The sequence below is a fragment of the Sapajus apella genome, unplaced genomic scaffold (assembly GCF_009761245.1).
Source record: "Sapajus apella isolate SASKATOON/1434 unplaced genomic scaffold, GSC_monkey_1.0 scaffold6, whole genome shotgun sequence".
Lineage (NCBI taxonomy): Eukaryota > Metazoa > Chordata > Mammalia > Primates > Cebidae > Sapajus > Sapajus apella.
The window spans coordinates 39,465,440-39,484,288 of NW_022436946.1; the positions used below are offsets into that span (position 1 = coordinate 39,465,440).

Sequence of the window (18,849 nt, forward strand, 5' to 3'; positions counted from 1 at the left end):
TATGTACATGCCAGGGCAGCAGAGATGGAAGAAAGAGTTAATTGCTTTATTCATAATGTTTTATTTATTTATTTTCATTTTGTAGAGATGAGGTCTCACTATGTTGTCCAGGCTTGTCTTGAACTCCTGGGCTCAAGTGATCTACCTGCTGGGATTACAGGCATGAGCCACTGCACCTGGGTAAATTTCACTGTGTCTGATTCACAAGAATTATTTTAACCTGGTGTGTGTTCATATGCAATCTGTCTTTGCTCGGTTTCTCTCATGAAAAAAGGTTTTGTTTTGTTTTCACTTTTTCTCTTTTGGTTTGTAACTATTGCACTGACAAGCTGCTTTATAGACACTCAGTCTTTCCTAAGGCACTCAGTATTCTCGGGGTATTACCATCACTTTTTCCTTGGTGGACCAGGAGGTACAATCCAAGGCAAGAATGTGAAACCATGTCTCACAGAGTCTCAGGCATCAGGAGAAAGCCCATTTTCTTATAGCTGTTATATATAAATTCTGTGTACCTTCTCTTCCATTCAACTCTGAAATCACCCAAGGAACATGTGTTAGGCTGTTCTTGTGTTACTATAAATAAATATCTAAGCCTGCGTAATTTATAAAGCAAAGAGGCTTACTTGGCTCATGGTTCTGCAGGCTGTACAGGAATCATGGTGCTGGTATCTGCTCCTGGCAAGGCCTCAGGGAGCTTACAATCATGGTAGAAGGCGAAGAGGCACCAGCCTATCAGATGGCAAGAGAGGGAAAAATAGAGGGGGCAGAGGTGCCACACTCTTTCTACACAACCAGATCTTACGTGAACTCAGAGCTAGAACTCACTTGCTATCTCCAGGACAGCACCAAACCATTCATGAGGGACTCACCCCCATGACCCAAACACCTTCTACCAGACACACCTCCAACATTGGAAATCATATTTCAAGATGGTATTTGGAGAGGACAGTCATCCAAACTAGATCAGAATGTTTCTGTGCACAGGGAGCCTCACATGAGCCTCATATGAGAAACATATCAAACAGACATGCAATGAGAGGGGAGAGAATGGGCAGTCTCCATCTTGGTGTTTATCTGTTTTTTCTAAACAAGCAAAGGTATTGCCACCTTCCTGGGGCAGGGTATTTCATGACTTCAGTCAGCAGCTTCCTGAAGGGTTGCTTAAGGATCTGCTGTCCCATCTTGGGGCTACAGACTTTGCTCTTTTGCAATGATTTCCTCCTGCCCCATGATTCCAGTTTATGTCTGCTGTCAGCTTTCCTCCATATGGTAAAATTATCCCCCTTGAGAAGTGCTCTGCAAATGTAAGATGGCAATATTGATAACAACACTTTACTCACTGACCCATATTTGCTCTCCCGATAGCACCTTCTTTTCCAAACCGCAAACCTCTCTGGGACTCTGACTTACCCATTTTTTCTCTTGGGTATATTGGAAGAGGCAACATTATATAGGGGCTAAGAATGCAGGCTCTGTAGACAGACTCTGTTCAGAGTTCACCACTGCCTCTCTAGCCATGTGAGTGGCGATGGGTTCCTCAATGAGTTTGATTTCCTAAACTTTAATTAGGGATACTCACAGAATCACCTTTACAGTATCGTTGAGAGAATTAAATGGAGATTGCAAGGGGAAGCCCTCAGCATGGCGTCAAGCACATATAACTACTTGGTAAAGGTGAACTTTCATTGATTTCTGAAGGTGTTTAGCGTTCTGGTGTTCTAATGGATTTTTCGCACAGGCAGAAAAAGGGAGCTGATTCTCATAACTTCATTAATTGTAAAATATTGATCTTCCAATCCTCTTCTTTTATTCTGTTTCATTTGAATGTGAACTTGTGTTCACTAAATAGACAGGATGGTGTTGCTGCTTCTTTTGTTTTAGAACACTATACTGGTATGTACATTTTAAAGAAATAATGGAATTATATATATATATATATATATATATATATATATATATATTTACAGTCCAACATTCAGATAGTCAAGAACTTCTTACTTGGTATCCAGTCGTGATGAAGTTGGGGTGGGAGGATGAGGCCTGCAAGATATTCCCTGCAAAGAGTGGCCATCTGTCACTTCCTTTCCGTAGACACCTACTGTCAGGACTTGGCTGAGTTTCCTGGGGTGGCAGATAGTTTGTGGGGTGCACAGAGGTCTGTGATACATTCACTCTACCTTCTCCTTCTCAGGTATCCATTCCCATTGTGCAGAAAGCAAGAGGGTCTGTTGTGATTTTTGCCTGGCATTTCATCATTTGTATATTAACATATATTAACGTAATAGGCTCACACCTGTAGTCCCAGCCACTCAAGAGGCGGAGGCAGAAGGATTGTTTGAACCCAGAATTTTATACTAGCCTAGGCAACATATTGAGACCTCCATCTCTTAAAAACTAGAACAAAACCCAAAAACTCAAAACGTTTAATATGGAATGAGGTTAGAAATTCATGTTGTAAATGGCCACTTGAAAACCACCCTCAACTCCAAAATTTTAAAAATTCTGCTTCCTTCAGAGGTAGTTATAATGTGAAACTCCTGATATCAAGACAGTTTTACTAAATCTGCTAACCTCATTTGATTGCTTTGTTACAGATTGACGTTCTCAAGGCAGATCTGGAAAGTGCAGAATGGAAAGTTCTGGAAAATCTTATTCTGGAAGATGTTCTTGAGCAGATTGGACAGCTCATCTTTGAGATCCATCTCCACTGGCCTGGGTTTGAGGTCAGTGGCAGCGACAGTAGTGTCGTGCGGTTCTGGTACAGCCTTCTCAAAGAGTTAGAACAAAAGGATTTCAGGCTTTTTTACAGTTACAAAGATTTATCTAAACCTCAGCTATTCCTGAAGAAAGACATTTTCAATGCAAGTAGCTGTTATACTCTGAGTTGGGTGAACACAAGATGGAAATAGGATGCAGGATGTCATCAAAAGTGCAAGAAAATATTTGCAGAATGGAGCATGTCCACAATTCTAATCGTGAGTTCACTCATCCAGTCTCCTGCTAGCCCACGCCCTGCTTGAGGCAGGGAGTATGTTATTGTCTTTGCAGTACATGAAGCCTGGTGCTTGGCATGTGATAGGGGTACAGTTAATACTTGCTAAACAAATGAACACAGTCACCCCCATTTTCCCAGACTCTTCCTTCACCTTAACTTGGAAGATGATCCCCCACTCATCTCAGTTTCTCCTAAAATTCTCTATGTATCTATAATCTATGAATTCACCAACATTGAAATGAAATTATATAAATTTCTCATTTTTACTAGGTTGGTGAGATTTTTAAGTTTTTTGCCTACTGTTTAAAGTAGGGCTTTAAATTTGAATTTGACTGTCCTTTTTCAAGGTTTTTCTTATTTACCTTGTCAATGATATTCTTTACAATCTTGTAGATTTCAGTCATACCTTCTCAGCCTTTGCTGAGGCCATGGTGTGGCTTTATAAGTAGCAATACTTCTGATTTCTGGGAACTCAATGCATTAAATTCTGTCACTGAGTTAAAGAGACTAGACTATTAAGAGCTTCAACTTGAAGGTGTAAATTTCAGTTTGAGACCAAGTCTGAAGGCAGGAGATCCATGGTCCAGCTTGAAGACAACCAGACAGAGAATGAATTCTTCCTTACTCTGCCTTAGCTTCTATTCACGCCTTCAACCAGTTGAATGAGGTCCACTCATATTGAGGTGAAGAATCTGCTTTATTCAGTCTACTGATTTAAATATTAATCTCATCTAGAAATATCCTCACAGATACACCTAGAATAATGTTTAATTAAAGATCTGGACACCCTTTAGTCCAGTTAAGTTGACACATAAAATTAACCATTATAGGTAGGTAGGTAGATAGATAGATAGCTTGATAGATAGACAGATAGATAGATAGATAGATAGATAGACAGATAGATAGATAGATTTTCCTACTGGCATGTTTCGCCTTTTTCTTGACTCACATATTCTTTTTTCCATCTTGTTCCTTCAGTTAAAGGCCTTTAATGATTACTTTATTATGAGTCCACAGGTGATATGGTTTGGCTATGTCCCTAACCAAATTTCATCTTGAACTGTAGTTCCCATAATCCCTACGTGTTATGGGAGGGATCCTGTGGGAGGTAATTGCATCATTCCCCGATGCTATTCTCATGATACTGAGTAAGTTCTCATGAGATCTGATGGTTTTATAAGGGGCATCCCCCTTTACTTGGCTCTCATTCTTCTCCTTCCTGCTGCCATGTGAAGAAGAATGTGTTTGCTTCCCCTTCCGCCATGACTGTAAGTTTCCTGAGGCCCCAGCCATGCTAAACTGTGAGTCAATTAAATCTCTTTCCTTTATAAATTACTCAGTCTCAGGTACATCTTCATAGCAGTGTGAGAATGGACTAATACAATGGGTCTATGCTTTTTAGATTTTACATATTTGAAAAAACACTTGCTTTTCATACCTGAATAAAATTTATTTGTGCACAGAAAAAAAAAGAACTTCAACTCAAGATGCTTTTCATACTCAACCTTAATTCCCCTTCACTTCCTATTAAACTAAGCACAGAGCAGAATCTGAGCGTCTTTGCTGTTGCCTCTTCTGCCTTCAAGCATGATTTTCCACCCACAGACTTGCCTATGCTGTCAAATCTTTTTTTAAAAATACATTATCTCTAATAATGTTAAGTGCATTTTTCTTTACTTCCAGTTGGCATTACTTACACAATTGTGGTCTGAGGACCTCGTCTCACTTTCCTAGGTTAGTTAGACAGTTTTTCAATAGCACCAAGCCTTTCTACATTAAAAATTAAGTGGAAAGTTTAGGTTCTCAGTGGTTCAAATGCTCTCTCTCATTACTAGTTACAGGATTAAACATGTGCATAATTTTCTAAAATCCTATTTCAAATAAATAGCATAAAAACCAAATTATTACCTTATTGTCAATTAAATATATTTTTGGCATTTTTATGAGCTGAGAGAGTATAAAACTGTATGTACATTGTTCAAAAATTGGGGGAGGCAGAATACTTATTATTACTAGACTTTACCCCTTTTCCTAATTTTGTACTTCCTTCTATCCTCGACATTCCCCAGGTTGGCTCTGTGTTCCTTGAAGTGGTTTGAAAATGCCATTCCTCAACTGAGAAATCAAATTATATTAGACTAGGATGACCTTACTAGCTTAAGTTGAAAAGAGAACAGGACTTTCTGAGTTAGTTGTGATAATTTAAAAAAATATAGACATGAGGCTTTTATTTTAAAATTCATAGTCCACTGATAAAAAGTTGTTGAGCTGAGAGGACCGGCTTGAGTAAGTGTGATCTGAAAAGGCAGTTAGTCATTTCAGTGTACAGAGGTATTTCAAATGTGCAGAAGGGTCCACACACACTCTAAATTTGTTTATACTGTTAGTTTATATGGTGTTGTCTCCAAAGCAAAGCTAACTTTACCCCAATTCTGTTTAGATTATATAACAGATTTATTTTCATAAAATTTTTGTATGCTGAAATATATAAACATTTTTATATATAAAGTATAGAAAGTGTACTCATCTTTTTTTTTTTTTTTTTTTTTTTTTGAGACGGAGTTTCGCTCTTGTTACCCAGGCTGGAATGCAATGGTGCGATCTCGGCTCACCGCAACCTCCACCTCCTGGGTTCAGGCAATTCTCCTGCCTCAGCCTCCTGAGTAGCTGGGATTACAGGCACGCACCACCATGCCCAGCTAATTTTTTGTATTTTTAGTAGAGACGGGGTTTCACCATGTTGACCAGGATGGTCTCGATCTCTTGACCTCGTGATCCACCCGCCTCGGCCTCCCAAAGTGCTGGGATTACAGGCTTGAGCCACCGCGCCCGGCTAGTGTACTCATCTTAAATGTCCAGTCTGATCAGCTTTTAGATATGTAACACACCCATATTAAGATTTTTAATTCATGGAATTGGGGATTTAGGGCATTGCAGAAAGCCCCCTTTGTCTACAGCAAGTTAACCATTTATTTCAGGTTGGTAGTGTCACACATTGACTTCATCACGCTACCTATATCTGAAGCAAGAATGAATGTACCCACCCACACTCACTGACAGGCAGCCTGTTTAATAGTTATTGATACTTATTTTATGCTTATGTCTAAAATGGCCCTTCATTGCCTTCATGGATAGTTTGAAATCTATGATGGATATTCTGACAGTTGTTAAGGTTTCTCTGCCTCTAGAGTTTATTATGTTTATCATGTAGGCCAGGATTTCTTAACCTCAGCACTATTGCCATTTGGGCTGGATAATTCTTTATTGGGGGAGGGCTGTTCTGGGCATTGCAGGATATGTCCCTGCGGGGGCAAAGTCACCCACTGTGGAGAACTGCTGGGTGCAGGCCATGAGAAAGGGACCAGGCTACTGTAGCACTGTTTGCTTCTGAACAGGCAAACACAAGATCCTCTTATGAGGAACAGGCAAAACCGTGATCATCACCACCACAACCACCACAAGAGCAACACAAGGAACACACAAGCAAACAAAATCAAAAGTAACTCTTTACTGAGAGCTTACTGTCTGCCAGACCATGTGCATAGCTTATTCCTAATTCCCCCAACAAGGAAGTGCATTTTTTTCCCCAATATTGTGGGTAAAGAAACTCTGAGAGGGATCGGGTGTGGTGGCTCACGCCTTTAATCCCAGCGCTTTGGGAGGCTGAAGTGGGCAGATCACAAGTTCAGGAGATCAAGACCATCCTGTCTAACATGGTAAAAGCCCGTCTCTACTAACAATACTAAAAAAAATTAGCTGGGCATGGTGGCATGCCCCTGAAGTCCCAGCCACTTGGGAGGCTGAGGCAGGAGAATTGCTTGAACCTGGGAGGCGGAGGTTGCAGTGAGCAGAGATCGTGCCACTGCACTCCAGCCTGGACAACAGAGTGAGACTCTGTCTCAAAAAAAAAAAAAGAGAAATTTTGAGAGGTTAAATGGCTTATTCAGATTACTCAAGTTGTAGATGGAGGAACAATCATTTACGTTTCTGTCTGTCAGATCCCAAAAAGTCTGTGTTTGGTCCCATCCACAATGCTGCTTACACAGCCTGTACCAAACATCAGATGCTTTGTCCAAAAGACACATTTTTGCCTCCCTGTTAGTAAAAGGTGGGAGAAAAAACTACAAATAGTAAAGACCTGCAAGTTTGAGTCTGAATCATTTTGTAGCATTCAGGTTTGCTGAACTTAAATCATTTACTTGATTAAAGTGTGCCTGCCAAATGGAAGCTTACTGAAGAAATATGGAGACACAACAACTTCTCTGTCAATATATTTAGGCTGCCAGGAAAGCTCTTGCAGGCCTGGAAGTGACTCTTCTTCTGGCTTGTCCTAATACTTGTCACTTTCTGCCTGGGTTTTAGAAATGGCAGTCACTTGGAGTTGCTTAAGCAAAGTAATTCTCCTTTGCTTAAAACTAGTCTTTGACTTGCAGATAAATGAGCTAAGATATCAATATCTGTGACATGCATCTCCTTAATTTTTACTAGAGCAGTGTTCATAAGTGATTCTGAAAATACACATTTGATAATGCTCTTATCAAATGAGTAACAATACTCTTTTGTAGGTGTTAAGACATATGAGGATGGAAGAGATTCACAAGTTGCCTTTTAGCATAAACTGTGTCATAATTTGTCAAAGAAAAATAATTTTCCCCTTCCTTATTTCTTACAGTGCTTATATTGATGCAGTTATAATATAAAAGGTTACTATATAAATATTTGTAACTACTTGACATGTTCAAATGAAGAGTTAGGGAGAAGTGAACAAATTTTTCTACTAGAATTGACTGAAGGTCCAAGTTTACCTCAAGATAGGGCATAAACAAGCTCACGGGTTTACAGTGAGTAGTCCAAATCAGTCATTCATGTAAGCATTTCTGCCTTGTTTATAAGATCTTTTAATAAGTACAAGAATTGCATTTCTTAAGTATTAAATGTTTGGATTTTGCAAAGCTTGGATTAGTCCCAGGAAGCCACGCTTATATTTTGCCAGTGGAAAAATGATGACCTCATTTAAATAGATCATTCTACTTAACAATACAACAGAAACTCCAAGCTCAATTAGTGTAATTGTTCTTTTCTGGTGGAGATACATTTATGTTCTATTCTTAAGCAGTAACATAATTCTTTTTGAACTAGCCAATTGCTGATACTTTGTGGATTCAATAATACATTTAACCTTATGCTAAAATGTCTTACTTTTTCTTACATTGAAAGAGGTACTTGAATTTATCAGATAAAATTATAACCCAAAGATTCAATATATTCCTAAAACTGCTTACATTTAGAGATTATTGAAATTCTTTAAATGATTTGATGGTATTTCTTAAGAAATATAAATCAAGCATTCTTAATGTTGTCACACTTTATAACTGTATGGAGGCGGGGTGCAGTGGCATATGCCTGTACTTCCAGCTACGTGGGAGGATCACCAGAGTACAGGAGTTTGAGACCCGCTTGGGGGATCACTGTGAGACTCCATCTTAAAAAAAAAAAAAAAAAAAAAAAAAAAAAAAAAAAAAAAAAAAAAGAACTATGTGGAAACATGGTTCTCAACACATTAAAATTTAATGCTTTCTTAAAACCAGCAACTTCTTGTTTTTCTCAGACTATTTTAACTTTTTCTTAGTGATTAGTTTTGTACAATATGGCTATCTGAAATAATAAGGGATTTACATTTGGGGGATCAAATTTGACTAAACTATTCAATACTAGACTGGAGAATTTCAGTACAGAAACCAAATGTGCAGAGGACTGATATCTAATCAGTATGTACCAGTCGAGAAGAGCTATTGTGCAACATGGTGATTAGAGTTAATAGCAATGTATCATATACTGGAAAATTGCTGAGAGTAGATTTAAAATATTCTCACCACAAAAAATAAGTATTTGAGGCAATGGATGTGTTAATTAGTTGACTTAGTATTCCATAATTATACATATAACAAAATATCATGTTTTGTGTCATACATATATACAATTTATTTGTCAACTAAAAAAAAAGTATGCCCTTTGGAATATATTGGACATATTTATACTTTTTAAAGAAAGTACCAGTAGACATATAGTGGTTCCCCAATGGTCCCTCTCCACTGGAGACACTCTCACAGGATGCCCAGGCCTTTCCCCATGACTGGGCAATTAAAGGCTAATGCACAGCACAAAAGGCAGCTTCCGGGATTCTGACCCAGCCCTATGGCTTGCTTCTGTTCTAACTAACTGGCCTGTCTTCTGCCTTACTTGCCATTGGATATTTTGAATATTACTCCTGGGTGGATCTATAAAATAAAGGTCCAACTGTGTTCTATAACATAATGAGATAGTTCAATTATGTACCAATAGAAATAATCTATTATCTGTACAAGAAAATATTATTTCTCAAGGTTTGATGCCAGATCAAACATAATTTTCTCAGGGACCCCTCTTTTTTTTTTTTTTTTTGAGACGGAGTTTCACTCATGTTACCCAGGCTGGAGTGCAATGGCGTGATCTCGGCTCACCGAAACCTCCACCTCCTGGGTTCAGGCGATTCTCCTGCCTCAGCCTCCTGAGTAGCTGGGATTACAGGCACGCACCACCATGCCCAGCTAATTTTTTGTATTTTTAGTAGAGACGGGGTTTCACCATGTTGACCAGGATGGTCTCGATCTCTTGACCTCGTGATCCACCCGCCTCAGCCTCCCAAAGTGCTGGAATTACAGGCTTGAGCCACCACGCCCGGCCGGGACCCTTCTTATTTAAGGCTCCCTGCTATGTGTCCCCACAATGTCCTCTATTCCTATCTTAACACTCTCTGTACTTTCTCTGTTTGTATAATGTCTGGTTTTCCCAAAAGACTGTACACTCCATGAGGGTAAGGGCCCATCTGCAGCCCCAGTGCCTAGCATGAAACCTGCTAGGTAAAAAGGGCTCAATAAATTTTTGTTGAATATAAATTTAAAAAGCTATTTCCATATAATTTTTTCTATACAATTATTTCATTTGTTATTGAAGTTTTTTCTGGCATTAAAACTAGCTTTGGAATTTAGATGGACTACTGTCTCTCATTTTGTTATTTAAATTTGGACACAATTTGTTATTTTCTTGACATGGCTGCTCGTTGCACTGCATGTGATAGTCCCTATTCCCAATTAAAGGATGCCAACCTGGAGATCTTCTTGGCCTTGGGGAACTGAGAACCATATAATAATTTAATTGAATGAATACAATAATAATTAAAGATTCAATTATTACTAGAAGCTATCTGAGTCCTAGGATATTATACTCCAATCTTTATCATTGTTCTTTCTTTGTAGCAACTCCCAGCGGTCTTTTTTAGAGTCAGTATATGGAACCACAATTCACAGTAGCATGGAAAATATTTTTCAGTTAATGAAAGAAGGAAGGTAGGATGATGTGAGACTACTTCTACCAATGATAGGGGTTAGCATTTTTACAAAAATGATTCAAGCCAAAGTTTTTATAGGATATAAAGTGCATAATAAAGGCAACAGTTGAAAGAGTAAAATCAAGGTGAGAAAAGGTATTGTAGAGACTAAAATATGAGCCAGAGATTTCCTTGTGGGCACAGAGAAAGTGAGGGGGCTCAACTCTAATGGAAGGAGCCATAAGAATAACAGGTTCGGTTTTGCTAAAGGATGAAATAAACACTATGTAAAGAGGTGTTTATTTTAAATTACCTAGCTCAGAGACAGCAAGCCTAGAAGCCACAAAAGTTATAACATTAATCCATCAGTTTTAAGAATATACAATTAAGTGGCATTATATAGAGATAGAACAGTAGAATGAAATACATAAGGGACTCTTGATACTGCTGCTAACTAGCTGTGTTATATGAAGCAAGTCATCACTTTAACTATTTTCTTAGGTTAGAATATTTAATTTCTAAAGTTTCTTCTTGCTTGCAAATTTCATTATTTTGACTACTGTGATTACATGAGGCTTAGACAATGATAATTTCTTAATTTGTATGCTGCTATGGTCTGAATATTTTGTGACCCTCCAAAATTCATATATTGAAATATTCCCAATGTGTTGGTATTATGAGGTGGGGCCTTTAGAAATTGACTAAGTCATGAGGGCAGAGCCCTTGTGAATGGGATTAGGGCATTTATGAAAGGCCTGAGGAGACTTTTTTCTCCCTTTTGCAATGTGAGGACATGTGAAAAGGCACCATCTTTGAAGCAGAAAGCTAGCCCTCATCAGACACTGAATCTGCTGGCACCTCGGTCTTGGACTTCTCAGCCACCAGAACTGTGAGCAATACATTTCTGTTGCTTATAAATTACCTTATCTAAAGTGTCTTGTTATAGCAGCCTGAATGGATTAAGACAAGTGCTATAAAGGGAGGTCTTCCGATAAATTCAGAAGAATCGAAAGGATGTGCTTATGCAGAAAAAGCCCAGGTAAAAGGTGAATCCATTATGATGGTTCTCTGGTCATCGATATGAAGTACCCTTAGAAAAGTACCTTTTTGTATCACACACTTAAACTCACATGGTTCTAAAAATCAGAATGTACGTTTTTTAGACTGTATTAGATTACATTCCTGTTTTTAGACTGTTCCAATAACATGGTGACATCTAAAGATACAAAATACAATTATATATAGATCCCCAAATATCCTTCCACATATATACATATACGTGTATATATGTGTATACACATGCATGTGTATATGTGTGTATACATGTGAGTATATATGTGTGTATATGGTATATATGTATGTGTGTGTAGATTGAATGTCTAAGAAGAAAAAATCTTCCAGATACAAAAAGCCCAGAGGAAAGGAGCCTAGAGCCAGACAGGTAGACAGGAACCTACACTGCAGTAGCCTTTGGAGTTTAGTGTAACCAGTAATGGAGAAAGGCCTAGAGCACAAGATAAGACCTGGCCCTGGGGAGAAAGGATTGGGACTGAGGACATCTACAGCAAAGAGGGACTGTTACAGGGCTACAACCTCAGTGAAAAAGGGACCTAAAAATTCTACATCCACCAGCACAAGGACACTTATATAGCTCTGAGTACAAAGAAAAGTTTTCATGAGAAATTGAAACCTCAGGCCTGTGCAAGGAGTTGACTAGTTGAATTTATCCTAATCACATGCTGAGAAAAACCATAAGCTGAGAAATTAAGAAAAAAAACTGGTCCTACCCAGAACTATAAAAACCCTGTAAGAAAACCTAGGCAATATCATTCAGGACACAGGCACGGGCAAAGATTTCATGACGAAGATGCCAAAAGCAATTGCAATAAAAGCAAAAATTGACAAATGGGATCCAATTAAACTAAAGAGCTTCTGCACAGCAAAAGAAACTATCATCAGAGTGAACAGACAACCTACAGAAAGGGATAAATGTTTGTAATATATGCATCTGACAAAGGTTTAATATCCAGCATCTATAAGGAACTTAAATTTACAAGAAAAAATCCATTGAAAATTGGGCAAAGGACATGGATAGACACTTCTCAAAAGAAGATATACATGCGGCCAACAAAGATGAAAAAAAAGCACAACATCACTGATCATTACAGAAATGCAAATCAAAACCACAATGAGATACCATCTCACACCTGTCAGAATGGCTACTATTAATAAGTCAAAAAACAAAAATGTAAATTAGTTCAACCACTATCGAAGACAGTGTGGCACTTCCTCAAAGATCTAGAGGCAGAAATACCATTCAACCCAGCAATTCCATTACTGGGTATATACCCAAAGAAATATAAATATTTCTGTTATAAAGACACATGCACATGTATGTTCACTGCAGTACTATTCACAACGGCAAAGACATGGAATCGAGCTAAATGCCCATCAATGATGGACTGGATTAAGACAATGTGGTAAATATACATATGGAATACTATACAGCCATAAAAAGTAATCAGATCATGTCCTCTGTAGGAACACGGACAGAGTTGGAGGCCATTATCCTTAGCAAACTAACACAGGAATAGGAAACCAAACACCATATGTTCTCACTTCTAAGTGGAAGCTAAATGATGAAAATATATGGACACATGCGGGAACAACACATGCTGGGGCCTGTTGGAGGGTGGGAGGTGAGAGGAGGAAGAGGACCAGGAAGAATAATGGATGCTGGGCTTAATATCTGGGTAAGGGGATGATCTTTGCAGCAAACCACCATGGCACACATTTATCTATGTAACAAATCTGAACATCCTGTACATGTCCCCTTGAACTTAAAAGTTAGATATTAGACAGGTTCTAGGGGTGATACCTCAGGGGTATACGGCAGAAGCAGATGCAAAACCACTCTGAAAGGACTTTTCACCAATCCAGGCTACAGAGGATTTCCTTAGAAAAACAAGACCCATATTAAATATTAAAACTGACAAGGAAATAAACAGTATCCCATGAGGTAGAGTTACCAGACACAATAAACCACGTGATTTTCGGCCCAAGAACTTGAGATAACAGAACAATCTTAAGTATAATATACATGATTTATCATAATTAATGGCACGAAGGACTATATAGGAGCCATAAGAAAATACGACATTGTGAAAAAGAACAGGTAAATATAAAAAAAGTACAAATAAAGCTTCCAGAAATGAGAGAAAGCCACGGAAACAAGAAGTTTAATGGAACAGCAGCACACTGGACACAGCTAAAGAGACTTTACAATGAACTGGAAAACAAACCTGAGGAAATTACCCAAAATGTGGCACAGAAAAAAATGAGCATTTGTATTTTTTACGAGATATTTTATGATCAGATTGAATCTTAGAATGTTTTTCAGAAGATGAGGCAGTACACTGAATATTTGAGCCACTCTTATGTAGAAAGTAGTACTAGTATTGTACTGTGCAACATGGTAGCCTATAGACACGTTGCTACTGAGCACCTAAACTGTAGTTAACTGATAAACTTTAAATTAAACTTACTTTTAATTAATGTAAATTAAAAATCATCTATAGGCACATACCACATAATAACCTTTCAGTCAGTGACAGACTACATATATGATGGTGGTCCCTTGAGATTATAATGGAACTACATAATGGAGTAGGCTATACCACCTACATTTGTTATATACACAAACATCGTGGAGTTACATATGTAAATTACATATATAATTTAGCTGGTCAAAAATACTGTATACACATGTATGTACATGTGTATGTGTATATAATGTATGCACATAGCATATACGTACATATTCCATATTCATAGTCACCTTAATGATTGTGGAAACAACTTTCTCAACTTAATTGCAATTTTATCTGGAACTTAAAAGAAGTCACAGACTTGCAGTTACAGCCCTTTGAGTGACTTTTTAGTGACAGTAAGTGAAAGTGAAACTCTTGATTCTACAGCTTCTCATATCTGCAATAGCTGTCTTCAGATGAGTTTCTTTTATTTGATTCCCCACTCTCCAGCCTCCAGTGTTGTAGATCTGGGGGAGCAACTCAGATCTCCTTTTTTTATTTGTTCTAATACAGTAGAACATCGTAGAGTTACATATGTAACTCGATGATGTTTGCATAACGACATTGCCTAATGACACAGTTCTTAGAAAAAAAAGATTAACTTTTTAAACAATTGAGTACATCTTAAGATAAAATTTTGGATATGTTAAATAAAATATATTATTAAGTCCCTTTTTAACCCTGGCTATTAGAAAATTTAAAATCACATATATGACTGACATGTACCTATTGGACAGACTGATTAGACCAAATAAAAAAGGAGATCTGAGTTGCTCCTCCAGATCTAAAACGCTGGAGGCTGGAGAGTGGGGAATTGAATAAAAGAAACTCATCTGAAGACAGCTATTGCAGATATAAGAAGCTGTAGAATCAAGAGTTTCACTTTCACTTGCTGTCACTAAAAATAAAGTCACTATAAGGGCTCTGGCTGCAAGTCTGTGACTTCTTTTAAGTTCCAGATAAAATTGCAATTAAGTTGAGAAAGCTGTTTCCACAATTGTTACAGTGACTATGAATATGGAATGTGTACATATATGTTATATGCATACATTATATACACATATACGTGTACATACACGTGTGTACAGTACGTATTTTTGACCAGCTAAATTTCTCTTTGACTTTACATGTCCCAAATAGTCTAGTTTCCCAAATACCCAAAATAAATTCGGGACTCTACCTCAGTGGTTCTCATTTGGGGATCTTGCTAAAAGTGCTGACTTTGATTTGGAGGTCTGAATTGTTAAGAATTCTACATTTTAAAAAAACTTTCCAGTGATTAGATATATATATATATTTGTGTGTCTACATATGTATATTAATATACATTTTTAATTGCAATCTTTAGTTAGTTCATTCACTTTACTCAGTGATCAAAGACACATTTCATAACAGGAATTTTGAGCCCAGTGCTACAATAGACACTTTCCTTCCACTGGATCTTTTCTTCTTCTCAGGCCCTTAGTAGCTTGACTTATTTTTACTGTATTTCATTAATTATTTTATGATACACTAAGAAAGAATTGAATGCTGCCCATTAAACTATGACATTCATTTATTTTAACTATAGCCCTATTCACAAATGTCAGAATGTGAAAAATATGAATCTGTAATGATACATGGAATCAGTATTCCCCAGGTCTCACTTTGAAACCCACATTTAATTCTGCTGATGGATACTATGACCTGGATGCCACTTTTTACCCCTTCACATACCTGAATTCATCATGGCTCCCCCAGATAATCCTTACTTTCTTCTGAATGCCACATCTCAGTAAGCAATACAACCCCTAGGTAATTCAGATGCAGACGGTTCTCAGTCCATGCCCTGAGAAACAATGATCTTCAAGGAACGTCTCTATAATTGTTCCAAGTGTTGTGATGTTTATGATTGCCATCTAAGGGTTTGCTATTTCAAAGTCAGTGTCTTCTTACAGGTATTTTATAATACACCAAGGATACCAGCCAGCCCATAGCGTAGTCTCAAGAACTACTTAGAAATGTGACTGTGTGACACTACTCCCTGTTTATCTTAATTTTGCTCCTTATTTAGGACAAAATATTTCCAGCTTGTGCCTCAATATTTAAATATTCATTCTAGAAAATCTTTCACTAAAGCATCTCTTTTTATTCTAACTTTTAGGAAGGAAATCTGTCCTGGTTATGACAAAAAGGCTGCAAGAAGGAAAAGGAGCCAGATAGTAACTACCTAAGTCCAGTAACAATGAGATCGTGAGACTTTTTATGCTGGAATATAACCCCACTCACTTATGTACTCTAAAATGTTGTGTAATCATGACTTAGTGCCACCACTAGATGAATAAATACGGCATGTGCTAAATTTAATGTGCTCTGAGGGTACCGCCACGTACTTTATTATTTAATTAGAATAAACCCATTGATATCCCTGAATAAACCACATCCACCTCTAAAGCATCATTTCTCAAATGGCTTTAATCTAGTGTCTCAACACACTTAAGACTTAAAGGAGACTAAAGATGAATAAGATGAACATTTCGATAGCACTTTCTACAAAAAAATGCTTTATTTAAAAATACGATCTTTTTAAAAAAGAGACAACTTTTATATACACTTACTTTAGAAACAGTCAAAAACACAACAAAATAAATTCAGATTTAGAAATGATGATTTGTAACGTACAATACCGGTGTACTGAACAAGACAGTTTAAATGTATGATTCTTTCTGTCCCATCACATTTCAATAATTCACATTTGTTAAAACTACTGGTTGGGACTAAAGAAAAGGTCATATCTGAATCCTTTCCCCTTCAGAAATCTGTCACCCTTCTGGGCAGTTACAGAATTGGCGGCAGCTAGGCAGTGTTTGTATTTCTTTGGGTGCCTCTGTGTTAAAACATCCATCTCTGCTTTTATTCTTTTTCTATAAAATTTATTTATATGTGGCTACAGAGCCTGGTCATATATCCCAGGCCTTTTAAAATCTAAATTTCTAGAAATGGATGCTCCCTAAGGGCAAGGAGCATACACTGCTATGACCGCACAGGACTCAGAGCTTAATGCTCTTAGGCTATCAGCAAGAGACATGATTTTGATCTTCCAGTTAGCACCCCAAGCAGCTATCAACCAAACTTTTTCAGCATGGTAGTGAAATATTTCAAGCCATATTCAAACATCTAATGTAGGCTTATAATGAAATAGGAAAAATGGCTTACCAAATTAAAGTGCTATGAGCTACTACATTCAAGAGGCTGTCTTGATTTTATTTTATTTTTTGAGACAGCGTCTTGCTCTGTCACTCAGGCTGGAGTGCAGTGGCATGATCTTGGCTCACTGCAACCTCTGCCTCCTGGGTTCAAGGATTCTTCCTGCATCAGCCTCCCGAGTAGCTGAGATTACAGGCAGGCGCCTGCTACCACGCCTGGTTAATTTTTATATTTTTCGTAGAGACAGGTTTTGCTGTGTTGGCCAGGCTGGTCTTGAACTCCTGACCTCAGGTGATTCGCCTGCCTCAGCCTCCCGAAGTGCTGGGATTACAGGCATGAGCCACTGCACCTGGCCTATCTTGATTTTATAATCTGATGTTTTCAAAACTATTTTTCACCATGGTCACTACTTCTCAAACTGGGGAACCTTAGCCATCTTCCTGGAGTGTGATTTTCTTTTTTTTTTTTCCAGACACATAAAGAGGTTTAAAATTTTTTTAATCTTAAAAAGTCCTGTTGTATATATTCACAGGTAAAATCAGAGTAATTTTAAAGATAAGACATAGGACTTCAAAGAAATTACATGTTGACATCTTGGACTCTACCCCTCATACCTTATCTCCTATGAGGAGGATTTCAGTAATTACATCAAGAAGCAATGACCTTGGAGATCCTGATTTCCGAAAGTGTAGCCAGGTCTTTACTGACAGTGAATACAAATAAAATTCAAAGTCTTGGTGCATCCTCCTGAGTTCCATCTTCAGATATAATGTAATTCTCTGATTAAATATATATAGTCCTGTCTATACTGATCAGGACTTAAGTCAATGAAAGAACTCTGGACTGATTTTTATTTTACATTGTTTATAATTAGAGGAATGCCGCAGTTAAAGATTACTGCTTTACAACTAAAAATATACAACATATGTCATCAGAGGGAGTGGAACTCATGAAGCCAAAAGATCAGAACTTGACCCTATGAAAATAATGGGGAAAGTAACTGTGGGTGGTTTTATCCTTCTTCAAAATTTACATTACCTTATCCCTATTCTTTATCGCCCTTTTGGTTGAAGAGGTAAATATATGGTATTTTTCTGAATAATTAATTACATCACCTCCTCTAGAATCCCAAATCCACTAGGGATTCTTTCCTGACCCCAAAGGGATGCTTTCAGTATGTCATGAGTATAAACTCAAACTGCCTGCCAATTATAACTACTTGTCAAATAGAAAGTCAATAGCCATTTTCTATATAAATAACATTTATGAAGAACAAAATCAAGTTGCAAATGAAATTGTGTCAAATTTAGAGTTGTTTTTTTTTTAAACAATGGGTTAATGTCATCAGGCATGTAAGGAAAACATCTGTAAATCAAGTTATCATCTGATACATTTAATAATTTAGTTAAATATGACAATGGATCAAAAATGATCCTAGATAGTTTAAGGATTAACCTCATTAATCCCACAATTTAATGAGACCATCCCAACCACATGTTATGACCTTAGATGTTTCATGAGGATGCCACACTGCACCTATACACACTTTATCATGAGCTTTAAACCGACTGTAGAGTTTTGTGGTCTTCCAGTCCCAAATGTTCAATTTTCCATTTCCATCTCCTGAAATCACATAACTATAATGGGAAGAAAAATAAAATAAATTCAAATTATTCAAATACCTTAAACTGGTGAGGCGAAGGACGAATAGA

The 18,849-nt window shown here is 37.5% G+C and overlaps 2 protein-coding genes across 4 annotated transcripts in view; one reads left to right on the forward strand and one right to left on the reverse strand.

Moving 5' to 3' along the window:
* METTL24 (methyltransferase like 24) overlaps positions 1 to 4,938 on the forward strand; it is a 111,831-nt gene extending 106,893 nt beyond the window's left edge. For 2 of the 3 annotated variants that reach the window (XM_032275045.1, XM_032275046.1), the window contains one exon: positions 2,595 to 4,938. In XM_032275045.1, coding sequence (XP_032130936.1) covers positions 2,595 to 2,909 — 315 coding nt within the window. In that variant the 3' untranslated portion in view covers positions 2,910 to 4,938. The remainder of the gene's footprint in view (positions 1 to 2,594) is intronic. The other variant, XR_004267891.1, reaches the window with a different exon arrangement.
* Positions 4,939 to 17,552: 12,614 nt separating this feature from the next.
* The window catches only part of CDC40 (cell division cycle 40), a 46,954-nt gene continuing 45,657 nt past the window's right edge, over positions 17,553 to 18,849 (reverse strand). Inside the window, exon 15 of the mRNA XM_032275047.1 lies at positions 17,553 to 18,774. Within this exon, the coding sequence (XP_032130938.1) occupies positions 18,597 to 18,774 (178 nt within the window). The 3' untranslated portion in view covers positions 17,553 to 18,596. The remainder of the gene's footprint in view (positions 18,775 to 18,849) is intronic.